This window comes from Castanea sativa, chromosome 5, assembly GCF_040712315.1.
Source record: "Castanea sativa cultivar Marrone di Chiusa Pesio chromosome 5, ASM4071231v1".
Taxonomy (NCBI): Eukaryota; Viridiplantae; Streptophyta; class Magnoliopsida; order Fagales; family Fagaceae; genus Castanea; species Castanea sativa.
Window position 1 is genome coordinate 13,350,382 of NC_134017.1, and position 15,852 is coordinate 13,366,233.

The window sequence follows — 15,852 nt, forward strand, 5'->3', positions numbered from 1 at the left end:
ATAAAGATACACATAAAATTCCAAAAAGTCTCATCGGAACCAAACACCACCACCACCACCACCAACATGCATCCTCACCAGCACGCATCCTCACTAGTACGCATCCTCAATACCACAAATATAAAATTGGATTAGTAAATTATTTATTTCTTTTCTTATATTTTCTTAGCAACCAAACAACAAAACCCATTGAGAACAAAACCCAACAACACCAAAACACCAAAAAATCTCAAATCCAAAAGACCAAAACCCATTGAGACCAAAATTAAGCAAATAACAAATCCACCCCACGACTCACCACCGGACCCAACTGACCACCACTTCCACAACCACCAACCACCACCACCATGGAAGGACGAGGGAAAAAGAGAGAGATCCATCGAGAGAGAGACCCACTAAAAGAGAGACAAATATTTGAGCAAAAGAAAGAGTGAAGCACCAATCTTTGAGAGAGAGACATCGATCTGAGCGAGAGAGAGACCCACCGGTTTAGAGAGAGAGAGAGAGAGAGAGAGAGAGAGAGAGAGAGAGAGAGAGAGAGAGAGAGAAACCAAACTGAAAAAGGAGAAGTTTGAGACATTTGAGTTTGATTTTTTGTTTCTTTTCTTGCATTTTCTTAGCAACCAAGCACTAAAACCCATTGAGAACAAAACCCAGCAAACTCCAAAACACCAAAACATCTCAAATTCAAAACACCAAAACCCAGCCAAAACCAAACAATCAACAAAGCCACTCCATAACTCACCATCGGACCCAACTGACCACCACTTCCACAACCACCAACCACCACCACCATGGAGGGACGAGGCAAAAAGAGAGATTCATCAAGAGAGAGCCCCACTAAGAGAGAAATTTATTTGAGCAAAAGAGAGAGCCCCACTAAGCATTGATCTTTGAGAGAGAGACATTGATCTGAGCGAGAGAGAGACCCACCGGTTTAAGAGAGGGAGAGAGAGAAAGAGAGAAACTAATCTGAGAGAGGAGAATTTTAAGACATTTGGGTCTGATTTTGAGTAAAATTGAGAGATAGAAAGAGTAGATCGATGAGCGATGAGCGAAGAGCAGAGATGGTAGTGCTCGGTCATGGAGTTAAAGAGAGATCTGGTGGTGGCGATGTGATGTGCGAAGGTGGTGGTGCTCGGTCATGGAGTTAGAGAAAGATCCAATATTTTTGAAAAAGTTAGAGAGAGGAAGGATTGAGAATGTCTTAGAAGAGTTGGAAAACCGGTTTGAGAATGAGGTTTTAGGGCTAAAGGTTTCTTTGGAGTGTGTGATTGTGTGAGAAAATGCTTAATAAAATGTTATTTTGATTAATTTTTATTGATTTAAGAATATGAGTTATATCTTGGAAAGAACACAAAGAACATAAACATGTTCTTCCAAAAAATTAATAATAATGAAAGGAATAAAAAAATTGATTTAATTATCTTATTTTATTTTTTTAAAGAAAAATTAGAAATTAATTTTTTTATTTTTTATGTGATTTATTATTATATTTAAATGCTAAATAAATTAAACTAAATGATTTCAAATATACATATTTTTTAGGAGTATTAATAACGTGGTATGGGTTAGATTGAAAGTTTTGTCAACTCCAATTTGTTCGTTTTTAAGAGAATCTATTAACTCATGAAAACAAATTTAAAGTGTTGTGTTAGGTTAGATCATATTGGCTCTAATTTATTAAGTTGATGGGGTTAATACCTATTCATTATCACAAGAGAAATGTTTTGTTTACAATATTTTTCGTAACAAATCTTAAGTGGTAAGTTGTTTTTGGATTCAGATCCTCTAGAGTTCCTAGGGTATTTTACCAAGTAGAGTTCATTAAATCCTAACCACTCTTTAATGATTTAATGGTCTAGATTCTGCCATGTCAGCATTTCATTAACAATCATCTTAATTGTTTTGTTTACAACATTATTTTATGATTTTAAGAATATTATTAATGAAATGCTGACATGACAGAATCTAAACCATTAAATCATTAAAGAGTGGTTAGGATTTAATGAACTCTACTTGGTAGAGTACCTAGGAACTCTAGAGGATCTGAATCCGTTGTTTTAGTTCTAATTTAAATATATTACTGAAAGTCTGAAATTATTTTCTCACCTACAATAAACAAAATTTTCCCTCTCACTCTTTCCCTCTCACAAAATTTCCCCAAAATTTTTTCCCTCTTAGACTTTCACTTAGAGCATCCACAGCAGTGGAGCTAAAAATTTAGCAATTTAGCTCCACCAAAAGTTACTTTATCTATTTTACCTACACACATGCTGCAGCAATTGATCTATTTTAACTTTCAATACAATAAAATAATATAAACATCACAATAAAATAATATATCTACCACAATAAAATAATACATCTCACTACAATAAAAACACCACAATAAAAAGGTAATGTGAACACAAAATAAAAAATTAATTTTTTTTAGCTCTCATAAACAGTGCACATCTATAGATAGATGTGCACTGTAGAAAGAATTTAAAAAAACAAATTTTTCCCTCTCACTCTTTCCCTCTCACAAAATTTCCCCAAAATTTTTTCCCTCTCAGACTTTCACTTAGGGATTTCATGAGCTCTCTCCTTCTCATTCTCACTCTCTGTCACGGTAATCTCTCTTTCTCCCCTCACTCCTCTCTTTTTCCCCTCCATCAGACCCATCTGCCACCGCCACCCATTGCACAACCACCCATCTGCTACCGCCACCCACTGCACAGCCACCTTCTGCCACCGATGCTGGCCACCGCCTCCGCCGTCGTCGACCTCCAATCTCGCCGTTAGGTTTGACTTGGTTTCAGTATTTGGTCTTTTGGCCTTCAATCCAACCACTTTCCCTTATCCTTTCAGCCAATTATATATCACACTCAAGCATTTTACTCCTTCGATGCCATTTTGCTTGGAGCATTTTATCTCCTTCTCATAGCTACTTTCCTAGACTTAATTGGAGCATGTTTTGGTCACATTGATTTCACCTTTTAATTCAAGGTTTGATTATTTTCAATTCTATAAAGTTTAATTTGTTTCTCTCTCTACCAATCACCCCCTTTTCTCAAAAACATTTGCTGTTGCTGGGGTGGACTTAACTAACAAACTTTTTATTACATGCACGAAAATTGTTTGATAGAATACCTGAATGTTTTCTTCTTTTTGTAGAATCTAACTTTGTAAAATTTCCATTTTGCAGGTCTATTATGTGGACGCGTTTATTTCTTCCTACAGTATATAGAAGATTTGGTAATCAACGTTATTTTTCTTGGATGACTAATTCGCCATGACTGAATGTTTCCAAGTTGCGCTAGATAAATTGGTTAAACCATCAAACACTATCACTGACTACAACACTAGGTACACTTTCGTTTGAGCTTCTAGTAGACATTTATACACTTTTGTTTGAGCTTTTGGCAGATATATATTTGGATATTTTTTAGTTGATTTTTAAGAAATGAACTCAACAGAAATATTTGGGTTTTGGATATCTTGTGTTTTCATCATTAAAGCAACCTATAATGCTAAGAAACTTTGTTGGAGTTTTAGCAACTTCCCATGATACATATTAATGTTCCCAATATGTATCATCAATACTGTCTTTTTATTTATTTATTTTAACTATGACTGTTTTCTTATTTTATATATCATATACTATATAATAAAAGTTGATTCCTACACACTGTGACTGTGCCAATTGGATGTCCTCTCTCTCTCTCTGTATGTATGTTATCAGTTTTCATGTCCAGATTGTTCATCATCATTAAAAAAAAGCATATATGTTATCAATGTGTCAAAAGTGATTTGACTTGACTATTTTCCATTGATAATAATTCATTGTGAATATTCAGGTTTAGTGGAATCACATGTGAGTTGCTAAATGGGGTGACCACAAGCCTTAAGGAAATTCAGGTTTGTTACTTGGGTGTATGCTTACTTGATTAACATGATTGTATGCTGTTGCTTCATTGATTGATTGCATGTTAAGACTACTTTTTATTTATTATTATTTATTTACAGTTGCTTCCATGTTCATGAAGATTTTCTAAAGCTGGTTTACAAAGAGACCATCCTTGTTGGGCATTCCTTGGAGAATGACTTGTTAGCATTAAAGATTTCTCATGGTTTGGTGATAGATACTGCAGTATTGTACAAGCACCCCTGTGGTGCATCTTACAAAACTACTCTAAGAGTTCTTGCTAGGAAATTTCTTTCTTAGGAGATACAGCAGTCAAGAAATGGTCATGACAATATTAAAGATGGATGCAAAAGCTACTATGGAACTAGCACTTTTAAAGATTCGATATGGCAAGTACTTCTTTTTCCATTTTATCATTAGCAAATGGAAATTCGAGCAATAGTGGAGATTTAGAGAATTAATAGTTTGATTATTTGATAGTTCCAACCTGGAAGATCTTTAAGAAAAAAATAGCTTAAATATATATATTCATTAAGAAAAGCATGTGGAAGATATTAATTATCATCTTTGCAAGTTTTTTGCTACTTTAAAACAAAATTGGGCTCATTACACCAAACGTGGTCCTTGTGAAGAGCCAAATTTCAACTAAATGAGGTTCCCTATGAAATGAGGCAGGGAATGGAGCCACTGTGTCCTGTGTCGTGGAGGATACTAGTGGAGATATAAATGTAGATGTCATTGTCATTGTGGCTATATAATACTCATATCTTGTTTGTAACAACCTGTGTTATGAGTAACTTATTATGAAACATAGGGAAAATATTTATCTGTTAAAATATATTTAATTTTCTTTGGTAACCCCTTTAGAGGTTATAGTTTACATTTGTACTTGCTCTTATATTCTTTTCTTTTGGAATTAGGACCTGAATTTGGATGCTAGAATCCGCAGCCTCTATGCCACGTTACCCACTAATACCATACTTATAATTCGCACTGGCCATGGTGATACAACAATTGTCCATAGGTAATGCTCGTTGGACCTGTTTTATGCATTTACCATGCCCTGTTTACTTTTTTTGCACTCCAAACAAATATAACTTTTTATTTAAATGCCAATAGCCAAGCAATTGACAACATATTTGGACCAATATTTCCTTATACCTACATTCTGATGGTTTTTGATATGTTTGGAATCCATACATTATCTAGAGGAAATCAGCCTTGTATTCTTCTCTTGCTTTAAAAACACACACACACACACACACACACACACACACACTCACACTCGCACACAACTATCATGTTTAATTTGGTGCCACTGCTACCAGCTTAGAAGAATGATTATCAACTTAACCTTATTGTGAGCTCTATTTCAATGTTTATGCGCCTATATGTTTCAGCGTCTCTTTTTTATTTTTAAATCTTATTTTGATCTGTCAGATTATGGAAAATCCATTACCTGGACAATGATTGAGTATTTTAGGTGATGAATCTAGTGATTGGTTCTGCTAGTGTGGTGGAATTGGATCTGGGTTGCAGCTTTTGCCAATCACCTCTCTCTTTGTGACCTGTTAGACTTTGGTGGGTTATTGAGTATAATGGAAAGTGTGGGTGAATTTCACTTATTTCCTCACCACTAAAGTTCATTTACTGTTTTAGTGGCAAGCAAATTGAGAGATGAAGTCCCCCCCCCCCCCCCCCCCCCTTTTTTTTAATAGACTTTATCTTCATTTAAATTTAAGGAGGTTGGAAGGAGATCATGGAGTCATACTAAAACAGTGACCCTTGCTATTCGAACTTTTCCGCTTACAGACACCCAACAATTTAGCTCCGGGTTTTCTTCCTCTTTTCAATTTTGTATCAACTTATTTTTTATCTTATTTTTATGTAATGTACTTTTATGTTAAAAAGTAGGAGCAAGCATGGGCAAGTTAGAAAAGCTAAGGTCTTTCCCCCTTTAGTTGATTATATAGACACTCATTTGCTTGGACTCAAGCTCAATGTCTAACAAGTAGTGCACCTGCCAATTCATGTTCCCTCTTTTAGAGATAACCAATATGAAAATTGATTTGCAATTTTCTATCAACCCATTTTATGTATAGCATTAGATGAAAGCCATTTTATTCTTGGTCTCAAGTTTTTAAATAGTTCTTTGAATTGTCTATATATATATATATATATATTTTTTTTTTTTTTTTGTAAAAATGCTCTCTAATTTTATAAAGAACATTTTGGTTTGCTTGATCAGAGTTGGGATATATGTAGTTTGATTTAAATCTAACAAGCATAGGTTAGAGGTTTCTGATGATGCCTTCTTAGTTCTTAGTGTCCATCGATTATTTTCTTTGGAAAGTAGAGTAGACACCTAGGCTACAGGGATTAGTCTTTTGTGACAAGGACCGATTATACTTTGGGTTCCAACTTCAATGCTAAGGTAAAATTTATTTAAAAAAACATTGTAGTCTATGATTTCCTTAATAAAATTCTTGAATTTGTCTTGTATATGTTGCTATTGAACATTTTAATTATCTTCCATTTAACTCCTCTCTCTCTTTCTCACATTGTCTGGAATCAGCTTTCAGATTTTGGTCTTGCAGTGTCCAATGGGGCCCAAAACAGGAACATCATTAAGGTTCAGGAACTTCGGGTTATGTAGCCCTAGAGTATCTTTTAGATGGTATGCCAACTAAAATTGTAATAATTGCTTCCCGTATTCTTAAGGGTGAGTTTGGTTGGGCTTTTTAAAAAAGTGCATAATGAAAAAGTTGAGTTTTGAAAAAGTGCATAATGAGAAAGTGATTTTTCAAAAAGCTGAGTGTTTGGTAAAAGCTGTTAAAAAGTGCTTTTTGAAAAAGCTGAGTGTTTGGCTAAAACTATAAAAGTTGCGGTTGGGGGACAAATTACCAAAAGGACGATGTATATATAAGGGAGTTTATTTCATACTTATAATTCAACTACTTCATATACTTACTAAATAATAATAATAATAATAAATTTATATTATTGGTATTATTTTAATAATGTTTGGGCAATTATTCTTTTTTAGTGGCATAATTATTTGTTATTACCATTAATGACTTCTTATTAATATTAATTAAATCTAAACAATTTTCATCATCATGAAGCACAAAATGAAAATGTAAAAAGATGATAAAATATACACCAATAATCCAAGTTTAAATTGTGCTATATAAAAATGTAAAAAGATATAAAATACATACCAATGATCCAAATATAAATTGTACTACATGATATTATACAAAAAAAAAAAAAATACAACTACTAATTATTACCCCCCCAAATAGAATTTGCAATGGAATCACGAAGAACCACCATTGTAGGATCTGTTAAAGTTCCTGAGTTTTGCTCATAACTGCTACATGCTTCACTATTACGTTCTCTTTTAGAAATTGAATCTTCATTGGCATTTATGTACTCTTTATCATCCCTATCATTTAGTCTAACAAAATTATGAAGAGCCATAGTAGCAGATACAATAAGTATTTGGATATGGAATGGAAAAGATGGCATGTTTCTAATAATTTTCCATTTATTCTTTCACACACCAAAAGTGCGCTCAATCACACATCGAAGAGATGAGTGAGCATGATTAAATTTTTCATGTCTAGTTCTAGGGCCTCCACCTCTCTTTCGAATGTCCTGAAGATGGTATGATATCCCTTTATATGGTGCCAAATAGCCTTGCATCATTGGGTATCCAGAATCAACTACATAATATTTCCCTAAACAAAGAAATTCAATTGTATTAAACACACACAATATGTCATTATAATGAACAATTGATTAACCAATTACAAACTTGGTGGTGGGTGCGGAAAGTTGTTACTTTGTGTACGAATAGTATCAAGAAAAATGTGGGTGTGGGTGTCGTGTGCTGCACCTTCCCATCCAGGCAAAACAAATGTGAATAACATATCAAAGTCACATGCAGCCATCACATTTTGGGTTGGATATCCCTTTCTTCCAAAGTATGGAATGGACTTCTCAGTAGGTACAATCGCTATCACATGTGTGCCATCAATCGCACCGATGCAATCCTAATAAAAACATTAATAGTTTTCAGTTTCACATGCATTGTATTATCTTATAGACAATAACACTTATTCAAATATACAATAGTACACATACTTTGAAATGTGGCCAATAAATTGGATGATCTTGTATTTTGGTTGGAACTTCACTAAAAGTTGGATCCGAAGGCTTTACATATGCTTCTGCAAAGCGAGCACCTAACAGAGTGATCATCTTCTCAAAATGTCTACTTATGGTTTCACCCGAATGCTGAAATAATTCTTGAACCATTCGGTTACATGTTCCATGACCAAGTATCAGTAAACAGATTGCCACTAACTCTTCTAACCTTATATTCCTTGAATGTTGAAGTCCAAAGTCACGTTGTAAAACTTGACACAAATTATGAAACACCTCCTTTCTCATTCTAAACATATTGTAACACAAAGTCTCATCACCTTCCATACAGCGTCTCAGCCAATTCCACCCCGTTTGTTCAGAATCATGACAAGGAGTCTTACTAATGTACTTATTGAAATATGTCACAACTGCTTCACAGGTAACTGTCACAAGCTGGTAAAACTCCTCGTTAGAATTGTCATTACTATCATCACTGTCAGAATCACTATCACTGTCATCATCACTGTCACTACTTTCATCATCATCATCATCATCATCATCATCACCATCATCATCATCACCATCATTGTTATCACTATCATTGTTATCACCATCATTATTATTGTCAACATTGTTATAATCACTACCATCATGATCATCACAATAATTTCTGTAATCCCCATCCATTAATAGTTCCATAAAATGGCCACTCTCATGAGTACCATTATAATCATCCATATTGGTTTCAGCTACACAACAAAATAACAAATATTCAATCAAGACAATTCACAACATACCAAGACAATTCACAACATCAAGTACATAACACTGTAATGAAAATTTCAAATATGTTTGCATTACACATATATTAGTCCAAAGCTAATACTAAATATCACATAACTTAGTTTAAAGTTGATACAACATAGCAAATACAACATAGCAAATACAACATAGTTCATACAACATAGCTAACTTAGTTTAAAGCTAATACAACATAGTTAATACCACATCAGGTTAGTCACTTCTGCTGCCTATAAATTATTGCTTGTAGCCACTTCAGCTGTGACTCTGGGTCCTTAAAAGTTAGGAACATCTCCCTACGTGACTTTTTTAGAAAGAGAATGGAAGCTTCAACCACAAACGCAAAATCCACTCCAGGAAGTGCTTTCACAATCGCCATTACATTATCAATTGAACTTGGTGACTCTCGAGAAGTACCTTCAGACCTATTCTGACATACAGTTATTAACTCACTAATACGATTGTCCAACATTGCAGCTCCTCCTATCTTCTTCTTTTTCTTTTGTGAGGGTATTGATTCACTAGCTCGCTTTTGTCCTGAACTACGTGATTGACTAGTATTTCCTTGCTGCAAACTACCAATGTCTAAACTCATGTCACATTGGTTATCCTTAAATTCGGAGCTACCATCTGAATCACCAGCACCTTCTTTTGGCATTGTTGGAGGTAATGTACCTGAAGAAGGGGTCCATGCAGCTACCCCAGTTGCTACAACATCCCTAAACATTATCTCAAGTTGTTCTAGATTCTGTGGACCTTTCTCTCGGAATTTTTTAGTTTTGGGTAATTCCTACAAAATGTAATTGTAATTTCACTCATATAAGAATGCCATAAAAAAAAAAAAAAAAAAACTATCTCCAACTAACTACATATTAATAAAATACTCAACTCACCTTCAACTTCAGGTCCCACCAACAATCAGGAGCGGCAATCGTTCCCTTCACTGCATCCCAACCTAAACCTGTGTCAAGATTCCTCAATTTTTCCCACACTCTCCAATCACCTTTTAATACATCCCACCTACTTTTTAATTGGTCCTTATCATAGTTTTGACCGGTCTCCTCACAAAATTTGGTCACCAAATTGAACCAACCTTCGGGTCTAAAGGCAGCACCTTTTGTTCTATTCCCGGCTTGAATTTGTTCCACACAAAGGTTACAAAAAGTAGTTGTCCACGATGGATTAATATCCCAATATGCTCTAGCCTTTTTTACCTCGGGGTTGGAAGTGGTATTTTTTCCCATCTATAAAGTTAACCAACCATAAGAAATGCAAAAAATAGAAGATTGTAAAAAATGCAAAAAACGCACAATCAATAACATAAAAAATAAGTTTACACATACATGAGTGAAAATAATTAAATATGTGTCAATTTGCTCAAGTAACTAGTTCATATTTTTTATTATGCAGTGCATTCCTAGAGTACATATGAAGTATATTATGCAGTGCATTTAGCAGCAGGCTGCTGCTGCTGGACGGCTAGCGCCGGGCATGACCCATCGACGTACCGCCGCCGCCGCCGTCGCTGGCCGACGAGGTTGGAACCAGGCACCAAACAACTCTTAAGAGAAACTCTGACCTACATATCTCATTACCAGGCACCAAACAAAGTTCCAATTGACACCATCACCACCTCCTCTGGTATCTCCAGTGTAATGCAGCATCAGCTGCTGCTGCTGGGCATGACCCATCGGCGAGCTCGATGCAGTCCCGATGCCGGGCACGCCCGGCCGGCAGCCGGGGTGATGGGTCATGCCCGGCGGTGCGGATGATCGTCGCTCGTCTGATGGGTCATGCGTGTGTGCTCGCACACGCATGCCCTACGGCTCGCTTTGGCCGCCGGGCGGAAGGGCCGGAACTGTGCACCAAACAACTCTTAAGAGAAACTCTGACCTACATATCTCATTACCAGGCACCAAACAAAGTTCCAATTGACACCATCACCACCTCCTCTGGTATCTCCAATGTAATGCGGCGGCGGCCGATGCCTGTCGGCTGATGGGTCATGCCCGGCGGCGACGGATGACCCATCCGCGGCCGGCGGCCGGCGTCGCTTTGCCGCTCTTCTTCGGCCGCCCTTCTTCTTGGCGAGGCTGGAACCAGGCACCAAACAACTCTTAAGAGAAACTCTGACCTACATATCTCATTACCAGGCACCAAACAAAGTTCAAATTGACACCATCACCACCTCCTCTGGTATCTCCAGTGTAATACAACAAACTTTCCTAGTCTATCAATTTCTTATATACTTATAACTATTAGACTAAACCTTAGCACGACAAAGCCATAGTAGAAAAGCCGTCATCAGTTGTGTCTTTTAAGTGAAACAGACACCATTATAGCAATCTATATGATGCTTGATAAGCATGAAAGAAATCCTCTACATACCCTAGTAATTCAAGTTTTCAATAATCATACACTACCATATCGATTTCTCTTTAAAAATATAAATGAAATGGAATAAAAAAACATAAATAATTCTCATAGATCTTTTTTTTTTTGTTGATATATCATAAATCATTCTCATAGATCTTATGAATCAATCAATGCAATATTGAAAATGGGTCCCTTGCATAAAATGAATCATGTGAACTAATCTAAAAATACATGTTATTACAATATTAGTGCCACAGTACATAAAACGCAAGACTTATCTAGGATCTACTACATCTTTCAAGTCTTTCATGGTCAATATTTGAATTCTTAAAAAACATACCATATAGAGAATGACCAAAGATGTCTCCATACTTCAGCATAGTACTAAACGATACTTTTTTTTTTTTATAAGCATAGTTCTAAATGGTATTAAATGCCCCCTTTCCCCATCCCACCCGAAAAAAGAATGACTGTTACAAATGTTAGGTTACCGAACAACTCAAACACATAAGAAGCAATATCTTTATGATTCAATTGTTAGATCAAATACACCCAATCAACAAACAAATTTCAAAACCCAATCAACTAAAGAACCAAATGGGTCATCATTAAATCTCCAAACCCTCAAAAACTCAAAAAGGTACAAATAAATTAGATCAAATACACCCTGTTTTAGATCTTTAAAAAAAAAAAAAAAAAATTCGGATCACTGTTGGTACCTGGTGGATTTTGGTAGCAGATCAGTCTTGCTTGGTGCCTTTTTGATCAAATGCGTACCTTCAAGATTCCTGTCTCAGATCAGAAAAAAAAAATTAAAACAAAAAAATTACAAATAAGAGAAAACGAAGAAAGCAGAAGAGGAAGAAGAAGAAGAGGAAGAAGAAGAAGAGGACGAAGAAGAAGAGGAAGAAGAAAGCAGAAGAGGAAGAAGAAGAAGAAGTCACAGATGACTTACCACAGGGAGATCGGTAGCAGCACGGAGAAGGCAGAGCAGAGAAGAGATGAGAGGAATTCTTACACAGAAATTTCAGCGAAGCAGAGAGATGAGATGAGAGGGTGATTCGGTAATTTTAGGTCTCAGCTATCCGTTGAGCTGAAAACGTTGATGCGCGTTTGAGATATGGACCTTCAGACCACCATTTTAGAAACGCAACTTTTATCTAAAATGCAACGTTGATGCCTTTGCCTTAAAACGCAACTTTTATCTAAAATTTGCGTTTAGGCTTCACCAAACGCCCAGCCACTGCCAACTTTATGAAAAAGCTACGTTTTGGGTCCTAAAAGCCCAACCAAACGGGCACTAAGTCTGACCGGTTGCTAATGTCTATAAATATATAATTTTAGGATGGTACTAGCAGAGATGAAGAGGACAACTCAAACAAAAACATAAAGGTTGAAAGCAACTTGGAGGGTGACTTAGAGGAAGACTAATATAGATCTTGTCATAATTCTAGTTGTTTAAGTTTAAAACAAGGTTTAAATTCAGGATTTCTTTGTATGTTTTATATTTTAAATTTTGAACTTATATGAATTTTTATCTTTCGATGGATCAATTTTTAGTAATTATTGGACTATTGCAACATGAAAGTTAAACAAAAATGATATAAAATAAATTAAAAATAAAATATTTCAAAAATTATATAAAATATTACCATTGATGACATAAAAAATTGGTCATAAATAACTTTATAGTGATGACAAAGTCCCTCATAATTATTCTTAACTAATTGCAAGGGGGTTAAAATCCTTTGCAAATAAATTTTAGCGACGTCATTATTTGTCTCATCATTAATTTGAAATTTGCAAATAACTAATTGCAAGGGTATAAAGGTCCTCACAAATATTTATTAACGATGACTGTTTTTCTTTGTTAAAAATAAGTTGCGAGGGGCTAAAAACTCTCACAAATAAATTTCAGCGATGCCATTATCTGTCACTATTGCAAAAGTATTAAGGTCCTCACAAATAGGTGCTAACGACGACTGTTTTTTCTCGCTAAAAATAAGTTACAAGGGGTTAACAGCCTTCACAAATAAATTTTAGCGATGCTATTATTTGTCACTAAAAAGTATGTCGTCAATTTGGAATTCGTAAATAACTAATTGCGAAGGTATAAAGGTCCTTACAAATAGTTGTTAACGACGGCTGTTTCCTCTCATTAAAAATAAGTCGTCGACTTTTCTCGTCGTTTGGTAATATATTTGTGAGGGAAAATTTGTTCAGTAGTGCCAATGGATTGCCATTATAAATTATTTATTTGCGAAGGTATGGTCGCAAAATCTCTTTTAGCAACAAGAGCAAATACGACGTCCTTCGAGGGCCATATGCCCTCGCTAATAACCTTTTGCGATGATATTTGAATTTTTGCAAGGGTATTCTATCCTCGCTAGTAGACTCTTTTTTTGTAGTGTTCCACCATTGTACATGCTCTATCAAGTCGTTCCTGTACAGATGCATTCCATGTCTACCATTGTTCAAAGTGAAAATGTTTCCTTGGAAACCAAGGTCCTTAGGTCCACAATGCAAAAAGGTAGCCCGAAAAGCTTCCATGTGGTTCGACGGCTTTGGTACGCCACCTTGCTTCTCTTCGGATGACAAGATCTCATTATAATCTCCAACATAGATCCAAGGGGTTGAGATCCAAGTGTGAAGATGCTTGAGTAGCTACCATGAAATTCATTGGCTTGTCAAATATTAGTCTTTGGATGTCCAATTTCACTTCTTCGTATAGAAAAGCACTTCACTTGAAGGAGTGAACAATGGGGTCATTCGGCTTCTTAGCTGAAGAGACAGAAGGTGTCCTTTTATTTTGAGATCTTGGTTCCTTGAATACTAGGAGAGCTTGATCATGATCCTCTCTATTTCAAATGAAGAATCCAACTCAATTTAATTAGGGTCAAATTTAGTTTCCATAGTTTTGAGAATGTATATTGTGTTATCCCATTTAAATTCCATTGCACCAAATAAGGATTTTTTTTTTTAATAAGCTGCACCAAATAAGGATGTTGCCACATTTTGTATGAAAAAAAATATGGGCTAGCTCTGATGGTAATACGAATAGACATGTGATGTCCCTATAAGGCATGAGAAAGCTCAAGATGCTAATCCCTGTTGGTATGTTTGGGTGGGGGTGAAATGATAGAGGGTGAGAGAAAGTAGGAGAGAAAATGGGAGAGGAGGATGTTTTGTGGAGGAGGGGAGAGAGGGAGAAAATACGGGTGGAGGAGTTTTCTCGCCGGACTCACAATTTAAGAGGAAAAAACTAGAAAGAAAGTGGGGGGGGGGGGAATGGGTTTGACGTGGCCAAAATCGGCCCTACGAGCCCAATGCACACATCCCATTCTATTTAAAGTCCAAGAATACTTATGCTTGACAATATTTGAAAAGCCCATGATTCAAGCCCATGACAAAACAATTTTATCAATGGAATTCAAATCCATAATCAAAGCCTGTTGTTTAAACCCATGGCAATTTATTTATCAAAAGACCAACTCACGTTGGCAATATTCTCAAGCTCAATTCTCATTGGCAACATCAAAAACCCAATTCATATTGTCAATATTATCAAAAACCCAATTCTCATTAGTAATATCAAAAACTCAGTTCTTGCTGACAATATCAAAAGTCTAGTTCTCACTAGCAATATCAAAAGCCCAATTTTTGCTGGCAATATCAAAAACCCAATTTTCATTGGCAACATTAAAAGCCCGATTTTCATTGGCAATATCAAAAACCCAATTTACGTTGGTACTATTAAAAGCCCAAGCTAACTATTTGACACTATTTTATCAAAAACTCAAGGTTATTAATATTTGGTAAAATACTATATCATAATTATTTCACTTAAAAGTCCAATAATGAACAATACTTTAAGTTCTTAAACCTATTACTACAATATTACAAGCTCATGGAATTTATGGCAATTATCTATTCTCAACCCATGGCAATCATCTTATAAAAACCCATGGAAAGTTATGATAATTTTAAACCCATGACATTTGTTTATTTATATCATATTATAAACCCATGGAATTTATATAAGAACCTATGATCACTATTTATTTTATACATTCTTAATATCTATTTTCCAAAAACTTATGATAATTATTTACCTTATTATGATTATCTATAGAAAAACTCATGAGAATATCATATTATTCCACTATAGTGGTTGTTACCATATTTTATTTGAAACCCATGGATATTGCCTCTATTTAAAACCCATGGTAAATATTATTCTCATTGGAGGTCATTATTTAAAATCCCCAAAGAAAATATTATTTACAAAATAATCTATGGAAAAAATTATTAGAAACCATTCAAATTATTATTTAAAACCCATGGAAATTAATACCCAAAACCTATCATAAATATTTATTAAAACTCATGAATACATTTCATTTTTACTAACAACTAAAGCCCATGTGGAATAAAAATCCATGGCAACATATGGTAGCTTTGTCCATTTTGTAGGGCTCACAAAGAGAAAGCAAGAGGATAGGCCCAAGTGGAGAGAACCACCAAGTTAGAGTCCCACCAAAATACTCAGCTCTTATGGCCAAGCCCAATATGAAGTCTCAACCAAAACAGTCCATGTGTGCAAATACACCCAG

The 15,852-nt window shown here is 35.3% G+C and overlaps 1 protein-coding gene and 1 long non-coding RNA gene across 4 annotated transcripts; one reads left to right on the forward strand and one right to left on the reverse strand.

Annotated features, from left to right (window-relative positions):
• The first annotated feature begins 2,580 nt into the window (after positions 1-2,580).
• Positions 2,581-12,790, forward strand: LOC142634097 (uncharacterized). Of its 3 annotated transcripts, none has more exons than XR_012844037.1 (7): positions 2,581-2,991; positions 3,191-3,351; positions 3,843-3,903; positions 4,012-4,299; positions 4,831-4,934; positions 6,486-6,587; positions 12,584-12,790. It is a non-coding gene; the product is annotated as an uncharacterized LOC142634097 (long non-coding RNA). The 3 variants fall into 3 exon arrangements; XR_012844038.1 differs by having other exon boundaries at positions 4,032-4,299; XR_012844039.1 differs by lacking the exon at positions 4,831-4,934.
• LOC142634096 (uncharacterized) lies at positions 9,000-10,107 on the reverse strand. The gene is made up of 2 exons (XM_075808373.1): positions 9,757-10,107; positions 9,000-9,653 (listed from the first exon to the last, which is right to left on the reverse strand). Exons 1-2 carry the CDS (start codon positions 10,105-10,107, stop codon positions 9,081-9,083), a joined length of 924 nt encoding a protein of 307 aa, XP_075664488.1. The 3' UTR covers positions 9,000-9,080.
• Positions 12,791-15,852: the final 3,062 nt, after the last annotated feature.

Bases quoted from the DNA above. Each gene is read 5' to 3' on its own strand.
- LOC142634096 (XM_075808373.1), bottom strand. From the start codon at position 10,107: ATGGGAAAAAATACCACTTCCAACCCCGAGGTAAAAAAGGCTAGAGCA. The intron at 9,654-9,756 runs GTGAGTTGAGTA...TACATTTTGTAG, and splicing joins GGTGGGACCTGAAGTTGAAG to GAATTACCCAAAACTAAAAA.